The sequence below is a fragment of the Engraulis encrasicolus genome, unplaced genomic scaffold (genome assembly GCF_034702125.1).
Source record: "Engraulis encrasicolus isolate BLACKSEA-1 unplaced genomic scaffold, IST_EnEncr_1.0 scaffold_75_np1212, whole genome shotgun sequence".
Taxonomy (NCBI): Eukaryota; Metazoa; Chordata; class Actinopteri; order Clupeiformes; family Engraulidae; genus Engraulis; species Engraulis encrasicolus.
In genome coordinates this window covers 206726-216870 of record NW_026946093.1, presented here as the reverse complement: position 1 = coordinate 216870, position 10145 = coordinate 206726, and the positions used below count along the sequence as shown (strand labels likewise).

Below are 10145 nucleotides of genomic sequence, written 5' to 3'. Positions count from 1 at the left end.
CTTGGGAGGCATGGTGTTAAACTCTGATGTTGGTTGTGCGGACTGAGGTACATATCCTGGTGTTCCTAGAGGGACGCTCCTTTGCGGATCACTGTATTGTTCTCGGATATGTTGTTCCAACAGCTCCCTGGTGGTTTCAAGCTTGCCAGTCTTCTTTTCGTCCAGCAGCTGTCTGGCATGCTTGAAGGGATCCTTTAAGAAACTGTCTCGCTCTTCTTCCTTCCGCATGTTGCGTTTCCGAACACGCTCAGCTCTGCGAAGCCCAGCCAGTCTTTTTCTGACCTCCTCCCACAGTGATTTCAGCCCTTCTTTCTCTGCTTGTGTTGCTTTCCTCCAGTTCTTGCGGAGCTGCCGACGCCTCTGCGCCAGCTGGAGGATTTCCTTCTCCCTCCTACCCTTCTCTCTTGTTCTTGTGATGGTCCTCTGTCTGGGGACAAATTCGCCAAACCTGTCCTTGCCGGTCTGGTATATGATGTCCCCAATCAGATTGAGCTTCACCTCCGCCCCTCCTCGCAGTGATTCCTCTAGGGTCTTCATCAGGTCTGCGTCCAGTGCACGCCATGTCTCTGCTTCACTTGACTTTGGCCACTTGATCTTGCCTCTTCTTGCTGGTTTCCTAGTCTCTGCATTTGGCTCTGTTCTGTCTAAGGTGGAGAGGACTGGGTCTTTGTGCTCACGTACGGGCTCGTTCTCCACCAGTGAACCTCCTTCCTCTACCGCTCTCGTGCCTCTAGCAACATTGGGTCCACTGGCTCCATGGTTTTTGTGTTGGCTTTATATACAGTATATTAGGTGTAGGTCTGCATATTGGGCTATACAGTGTATTAGGTGTAGGTCTGCATATTAGGTTATGTATACACTATATTAGGTGTAGGTATGCATGTTAGGTTATGTATACAGTATATTAGGTGTAGGTCTGCATATTAGGTTATATATACAGTATATTAGGTGTAGGTTTGCATATATAAAGTATATTAGGTGTGGGTCTGCATACTGACTATATATACAGTATATTAGGTGTAGGTCTGCATATTAGGCTATAGTATATACAGTATATTAGGTGTAGGTCTGCATATTAGGTTATATATACAGTATATTAGGTGTAGGTTTGCATATATACAGTATATTAGGTGTAGGTCTGTATACTGGCTATATATACAGTATATTAGATGTAGGTCTGCATATTAGGCTATATATACAGTATATTAGGTGTAGGTCTGTATACTGGCTATATATACAGTATATTAGGTGTAGGTCTGAATACTGGCTATAGATACAGTATATTAGGTGTGGGTGTGCATATTAGGCTACAAGTATATATACAGTAGGGTTGGGCGGTTTTCTTGATGAAAATTGATATCACGGTTTTCTGCATGGTTATTTGATATGCAACGATTTCGCCCCAAATCTTAATCTTTCTGAGGAAAATTTAAATTTATCTCAAATTAAATGTTAAAATGAGATAAAATCATTTATTTAAATTAATCTCCATTTATATTTGATCATTTTTTTCATTTCAATAATATTTTATTTAATTTATAGTTTAGATTTCCCTATCCAACAAAGTCTCAAATTAGAGAAAATGCAGCATTTCATAAAATAGCCTAAAATCTTGACCAGGGTGCAATAGATTTTTCAAGGAAGAAGGGTTAAATGATTACAAGCAGCTGTTTTGGGCTCTTTTCAAGACAGCCCAAAACAGCTTCTTTCATTCTACACCTGGCAACACTAATTGCGGAAAACAAACAGATTTACTTGACATTGTTTGCATATTGTCTTTGAATTAAAGTCCAAGTCCAACGTAGAAGGTATTTTGTCCGGTAGTTTGTGTCATATTGCGATGTGTTTCGCTCCTATTTTGCCTCCAAATCATTTCAAACAAATATAGCAATGTAGCAATGTATCTTGTCTGCCCATTGCATTTGAAAGCTAGGCTACTTTAGCTTATAAGCAGTCTTAACAGCAGTGCTGCACACACAGTTGGGATGGTAATTAAATACAGTTAAGAATCAGATAACTGTTGTAGCCTGTTAACATAGCACCACATATACCTTTTATTTAACTTTGTGAGATCAAAGGTAGGCTAAATGAATTGAAATGTTTGTCATGATTCATCCATGCCACGTGTGTTCATCATGTTTCACTGTCACTAGCCTCTAGCACGATTAACCAATTGTTTTATTAATTCAATCAACATCTTACATTGTGGTGACATTCCCTAGTAGAACAGCAACAACAGTGGACTTAGCAGAGTTGAAATGAAGCGTCAGAGACTTATGAATTAGAAGAATCTTTGTAAGTGTGACACGGAGTATGAAGCTCACGCACATAAAACATAGTAGGCTATAAACAACCTATAAACAACGACAAAACCGTCTCTCATCAAAAAGAGAACCTTGTGTAGTGTAAACCGAGATCACGTTTTTTTAACGGTATACCGCCCAGCTCTAATATACAGTATATTAGGTGTAGGTCTGCATATTAGACTATATATACAGTATATTAGGTGTGTATGCTATAGACTCGAGCTAATGGGTGGTTGACGTTTAAGGGCGTAGCGCAAAAAAAAAGAAGTTTTTCAAATTCCTGAAAAAATGATGGATAAAAATTGGAAAAAAAAGAAAAAAATAAAGCACTTAGTGGTCTGTGGAATTTCACCTTATTTTTGCCATTTTTGGGAAAATGTGTCTTGCATCAACACATTGCATAGGCATGTCACACCGCAGGAAAATGGAGTCACACCACAGGGAATTCACTGCATTATGGCCATTTTAATCCTTTTGTATACTGTACATGACTCACATCTGAGCTCATGCTAACTTGATAATGATATTGTGTTTAATCTTAATATGTGTTTTCATTTATAAAAAAAACCTTTTTTTCCTCCTATAAGAGCAGTCACACCACAGGACACCATAAGATGAACCTAAGCATTGCGTGACAGAAAGATTGCAATATGAAGACATATTAAGAGGTTAAGAGTCACCTTAAACTTCCACAGCACTCTCCAATAACTGAGGTACTGACTGGTTAGGAGCCAGTCTTTAAGACCCTTGTAGTTGGCCTTGCAGCTGCCCATTCACAAACATTGACATACATGTCACCCCACAGGATGCAATTTGTGTTACGAAATTGAACTTGTAGTTAATATTACTCTCTTGAGTTTTTTTCACATTCACATATCTTAATATAAAGTTAATAGTTATGCAATCATGCCAAATGCTCCATACATTATTCCAAATGTTGTTGGTTAATTTATATATATATATTATATTCCAGGTTTCATTAATGTTACAGTCACACCGCAGGATATTTGACATATAAACCTTTACATAAATCTTAACAAAAATGTTTCTTCTCATCTAAGACTAATATGAAACATAATGTACCACATTTTCTTTCATTGACATGTGTTTTTTAAAGAAAAAATAACAGTTTTGTAGGTTTTTAACCAATGTTACGAAAAAACAAGGCGTCACGTCTCCCACCCTAATACAGTAAGCAGACCATTTTCTCACACTGGGAGAGGTTTTATGACCACATAAATAATTTGTTTGTTTTTTTGTCTTTCTGCACACTGTTTCTATCCTCATCCATTTAGTATGGAGATTCAACGGGCCCACAAATCTCACCTGCTGGAGAGGTCCAAGTGTCTGATGGAGGGACTCACACATCAGGGAAGCTCCACACTGCTCAGAAAGATCTACACAGACCTCTACATCACGGCAGGGGGAGGATGGGGTGTCAATAAAGAACATGAGGTCAGACAGATAGAGAAGGCATCCTGGAGAGAAGCGGCACAAGACAGGCCAATCAAATGCAGAGAAATCTTGGATCGCTTATCTCAACAACTCAGTCAGTTATCTTATCAAGTCAAGGCCTCATCTAAACAAGCCAAACAGATGTCTGAGCAAGTCAAACCTATTGGAATAGTGCTCACAAAGGGAGTGGCTGGCATAGGAAAAACCGTCTCTGTGCAGAAGTTCATTCTTGACTGGGCTGAAGGCACGTCCAATCAGGATGTCGACTTCATATTTCCTCTTCCTTTCCGAGAGCTGAACCTGATGAAGGAGAAAACCATCAGTCTAGTTAATATCATTAAGCACTTTTCCTCAGATGTGAAGGATCCAAGAGTCTTAATCAGTTTAGAGAACAGAGTCATGTTCATCTTTGATGGTCTGGATGAGTGTCGACTTCCTCTAGATTTCCGCTCCAACCCAAAGTGCTGTGATGTGACAGAGTCAGTTCCAGTTGACGTCCTTCTGACAAACCTCCTCAAAGGAAAGCTGCTGCCCTCTGCTCTCCTCTGGATCACCACTCGACCAGCAGCAGCCAATCAGATCCCTCCTGAGTATGTCAACCAGGTGACAGAAATAAGGGGATTTAACGACCCACAGAAGGAAGAATACTTCGTGAAGAAGCTCTGTGATGAGAGCTTGGCCAGCAGAATCATCGCTCACCTGAAGTCATGCAGGAGCCTCTTCATCATGTGCCACATTCCGGTCTTCAGCTGGATTTTAGCTACAATAGTGGAGAGGACATCAGATGGATCAGGGAGTGTAGAGATGCCAAGGACTCTCACCCAGATGTACACACATTTCCTGATCATTCAGGTCAGAATTAAAAATACCAAATACACCGAGCTAGAAGAGAGAGACGAAGAGATGATTTCCAAACTGGGCAAACTGGCTTTCCAACAGCTGGAGAGGCGAAATCTGATCTTCTATGAGGAAGACCTAAGGCAGTGTGGCATTGATGTCACAGAAGCATCCGTCTACTCAGGAGTGTGTACTCAGATCTTCAGAGAGGAGGCTGGACTGTACCAGGGGAAAGTATTCAGCTTTGTGCATCTCAGTATCCAGGAGTTTCTGGCAGCGTTATATGTGTTCCTCTGCTTCATCAGCAGAGGAAGAAAAATGTCTGACCAACATCAAACCTCTCAGCTCTCTGCTCTGTTCGGGGCGTCAAAGCTTCATGACCTACACAAGACTGCAGTGAATCTGGCCTTACAGAGTAGGAATGGACACCTGGACCTTTTCCTTCGTTTCCTCCTCGGCCTCTCACTGGAGTCCAATCAGAACCTCTTAAATCACCTAATGGCACAGACCAACAGCCAGTCACAAAGCTCAGAGCAAACAGTTCAGTTAGTAAAACAGGAGATCAGAGGTCATAGGGAGCCTGGCAGAAGGATCAACCTGTTCTACTGTCTGAATGAGTTGAATCAGCATGCTGTAGTGGAGCACATTGACAAGAGCTCTGGAACTCTGACTGTAGAGATGCTCTTACCAGGACAGTGGAAGACTGAGAAGTTTATGTTCAATACTTCAACACAGTATCTGGATGGGTTTGACCTGCAGAAGTACATACAGACACCAGAGATGGATCAGACTGACCTCCTGAGCCCAGATGACGTCCTCCAGAAGCTGACTGATGTGTTCACTTCATCCACATCAGCAGAGTGAGTGCAACTTCAACGTCAACTTTTCAACTTTATTGTCCCCAAAAGGGGCGATTAGGTGTACACATCATCCACCTCAGCAGTGTGAGTCTGTCTGTCTGTCTGTCTGTCTGTCTGTCTGTCTGTCTGTCTGTCTGTCTGTCTGTGTGTGTGTGTGTGTGTGTGTGTGTGTGTGTGTGTGTGTGTGTGTGTGTGTGTGTGTGTGTGTTGTAGTTTTAATTAGTGATGTAGGTAAATCGGTTAAATAATTAATCACAATTAATTGCATATGGGTCAGAATGACCCATATATGCCATTTTAAATGCATAATTATGTTTCATTGAAATCATTTTGATACTGATGTTGACAGATAATCTGGGTTTGTTCATTTTTCTTTAATCGGAAACAAGGAGTGTTACAGACACTGACATAATGGCATATGGTTAAAAAAATAATGGGGAGAAAAACAGATAACAAAATAGTAAATATGGGCACAAAAGACTTTCTCTCTCTCTCTCTCTCTCACTCACACACACACACACACACACACACACACACACACACACACACACACACACACACACACACACACACACACACACACACACACACACACACACACACACACACACACACACACACACATTTTATGTACTTTATTTGATTCCACATTACAAGTTAAAATCAATAGGAACCAAATATGATGAATAATCCAACAACTATTTTGACCAAAAGACACATCTTGTTATGGAAATGCATCATTAATGATACAGGAAACATCTGCTCTTCCAGATGAACATGCTCCCTATAACAGCTGATATTGAGCAGTATTTAGCTAGCTGTCTGGCCCGTCTTTTACTTAGTCCACTGATGTTGAGTCCACTGACCACCAGCCTACCGTATGCACATGGCCTAGACTGCCAAAGACAAGAACACATTTATAGCCACAGCTTTCAATGGCAGATGTTAGAGGATGGTATTTCAGGGTTTTTTTTTGGTACAGTAGGATTCCTCCATGACCAGGTCAAAGGCACAGGCTACTTCAAAGAGTCTGACTATTTTTTCCTCTTGTGATATGCAAATGATGTAGGCGTGACCTGTAGGCGTGCCTTCACACAGAAGATGAGTATCTCATCACTGATGGTGGCACACACACACACACACAGACACACAGACACACACACAGACACACAGACACACACACACACACACACACACACACACACACACACACACACACACACACACACACACACACACACACACACACACACACACACACACACACACACACACACACACACACACACACAGAGAGAGTTTGATTATTTCATTTGGGAGGACCAATAATTATTGAGAAACAATACAGCGCCCCAAACAATATTAAAGTAGCAATAATGTGTATTCTACCTAAATGCAAAAGTTATACTGGCCTGAAGCCTATTCAGGGGTACAAGTGGCATCTCCTCCTCCAAATATGCAGACTGCCTATAACTGCAGATATTGAACAATACTTGGCTATCTGTTTTGCTTTCTTCTTATTTAGTCCAGCTATTTGCAAACCTCTGACACACAATTTATGAACATGGCCAAGGCTACCATAGATAAGTACCACCATGGATGTTTTGTAGCCACTTTCTGTCAATGCATGAATTACTGGTTGATACTTAATACATTTTTCAGCAAAGCACAGGTCCATGTATGCATCGAAGCAGCATCCTATTTCCACAACTGTAATGTTTTAGAGTCTCATCCACAAGAACAATGTCAGGGGTGTTAGAGCAGTCTTTAAGGACATTGTCCAGAGCATCATCGGTGGTCAAATGGGAAAACCAGTTTGGGTTGATTTTTCTGTCTGTGTGTACATGTGTTTGTCCATGTAGTTTGCACAGTTCTGTTGCTGTAATGTCCACAATGCGGTTGTGACGGGCGGTGTACAGGCCTTTAAAAGCAATACAGGCATTCATGATGTGCGCTGTAGATTCTATAGTCTCGTCAGTATTTAACAGGCAGAATGGTTTATGGCGCATTGTGTACAAGACAAAGGTTATATTGAGTAGGGAGAACTTGGAGCCTAGCTTTAATGACAAATTTCAGAATGCCTGTATTGACAGCTGGATTATGGAGCGCGGAGTGAGAGACCGTATGGTCAGCGCACTGTAGGCACGCGACTTTGCCTTGAAGTCGCAAGTTCAGCCAATGGGCGCGTTCCTGTGAATGGAGGTAATGCATGATTTTGTACCTGCACATTCTGCTGCTGATCACTTTGCTGGTTTGATGGTGTAGAGTCGCTTCTGCACGAACACACACACACACACACACACACACACACACACACACACACACACACACACACACACACACACACACACACACACACACAGATAATTACTTTCCAGTGACAATGTCTCATGTCTCAAATCTCCCATTCACAGAGGGCGTACATTTTCCATGGAGCAGTGTGGGGTTAGGTGCCTTGTTCACCTTGCCACCATTTTGCATTTTAAATGACGTATAAGATCAGCTGATATATTTGCAGACTACTGCATTCATAATGATATACAGTATTGCTTAGTGAGAAAACCAATATATTTATTAATGACAGCCCTGACATTCATAATGAGAATTTGCAAGTGTAGCTGCTATAATGTGGACCTGGCGAAGAGGACACAAGCAAAGATGCCAGATTTTTTTTGCAACAACCATTAATACATCTTCAAGTTGCTCAAAACTGTTTTTGTTGTCTTCAGAGGGAGTTGGGATTCTAAACAAACTATATGGGGACTGTTTAGAAGTCTGAAAAGCTCATCAAGCAATTTGTTTTGAAGTAGCACTACAGTTAGCTGCCATTTCCCCTCTGTAATATACTGATTGATATTGTCATTTATTGTGTGAAGCTAGACTCTTGTTATTCTCATGTTACATTGTAACAGCGCCATCTGGTGGCACTTGGCTATCTCATATTCCCCGGATGTGTAACGTGTGGGCAGTCTGTCAAATGGAATAAAAGAAACCAGTCGTGTTTGCAGTCCGTCTCCTGGTGTAATTTTTTACTGGTATGGATATATTATCAGTAAGGGAATTGTGAGAATCTAAATATATTACACCTTCAAAATGGCTAGCAGCTAGATATAGTTTTGTTAAACCAGTTTGTGTCTGTGTGTGTGTGTGTGTGTGTATGTGTGTTGTTTAGGTGTCAGTCTAGTTTGGATGTTAAGTTTGTGTACGTGTGTGTGCGTGTGTGTGTGTGTGTGTGTGTGTGTGTGCGTGTGTGTGTGTGTGTGTGTGTGTGTGGTGCTGATGTGTAGATTGTCTAACTGTTTTCTGATGTCTCTCCCAGATTGGAGAAGTGTCCTCTGTCAAGGCAGAGTTGTTCCTATATGGTCTCTGCCCTGACCTCACACTCCTCAAGTCTCACACAGCTGACGCTGAAGGGCCCAGCATCATCATCATCACTGACTCTGTCGTCTCCAGCTGGGTGTCGTCCAGACTGCAAGACCTGGGAGTTGAGGTACTAAACATTCACTCTACACATCCCCCCTCTCCTCTCCAATGATCTCAGTCAGAACAGACAGATAACAGGCAATGTACTGGCCTCACTGAATGTTTGCATATTCAGCTATCCAGTGCGTGTAAACAGCCAGGAAAGGAAAACAATGAGAAACATCCCAATCTTCTGTATTTTCTCCTCTCATTTATTACTCGTCACCGCGGGTAATACTTATGCTGTAAAACTGAACATAAACACCGAATAGAACACATTTTAGCTCTTGTTGTCTCTCCGATTCCAAATCCATATTCAACATATACATCCATATCTATACAAACATATAATATTTAACACATACAGTATCATTTTCTAATGAGAAGAATGGCTGTCGCCGTTACGGGAAGCTAACCAATACTCTGACAGGCTAGTAGCAGTGTATATCAACTCTCATTGCAAACAAGAAAGTGGACGAGCAATGAGAACGTGAGGTGAGAACTTTCATAAAACCTGTTACATCTAAACTGGCCAGTAGTACTATGACTGAGACACTTTGGTAAATTACTCAAAGAAAAACACATCAATTGATACACGGACTACTGAATGTTCCTCAGGACCAGAACAGGCAATATGCAGCAAACAGAACTGGACTACTGAATGTTCCTCAGGACCAGAACAGGCAATATGCAGCAAACAGAACTGGACCAGTCAGAACAGACAGATAACAGGCAACATGCAGCTAACACAACTAGTCCAGTCAGAACAGACAGATAACAGGCAACATGCAGCTAAGAGAACAAGACCAGTCGTTAGGTTCTCCTCCAACTGACGCGGTGACATTACTCAGCTTAAATATTTTTGTATTTTATTTACCGCAGACTGTGTCTTGACCCTGCTCTAAATGAAATTAACAAATTCATCACATCTGAGATGCTCTGGTAACACACCTCATAGAGAGGAACAGGAGCGCGGAGAATACCTTACTATTCTACAGATTACTCAGTTTAGGGGTATGTGTGTGTGTAGTGTGTGCATGCATTTTAAGGTAGCCAACTTAGTACCATCTGAAATGTGGGGGGAAAACAATTGTCAAACTCCATCTGTGGTGCATATAGGGAATGCTAAGACCACCTGGTGAATATGCTGAGACAGAAAGTGTCACTATCCTGTTTTGTATCTGTTGTTCTTCATGGCATTGTTATGACAATACACTGATGGGAA

The 10145-nt window shown here is 41.4% G+C and overlaps 1 protein-coding gene across 1 annotated transcript; it reads left to right on the top strand.

Moving 5' to 3' along the window:
• Positions 1-3602: 3602 nt before the first annotated feature.
• Positions 3603-9814, top strand: LOC134444822 (NLR family CARD domain-containing protein 3-like). The gene is made up of 4 exons (XM_063194011.1): positions 3603-5458; positions 7873-7903; positions 8778-8948; positions 9803-9814. Exons 1-4 carry the CDS (start codon positions 3603-3605, stop codon positions 9812-9814), a joined length of 2070 nt encoding a protein of 689 aa, XP_063050081.1.
• The last annotated feature ends 331 nt before the right edge of the window (positions 9815-10145 follow it).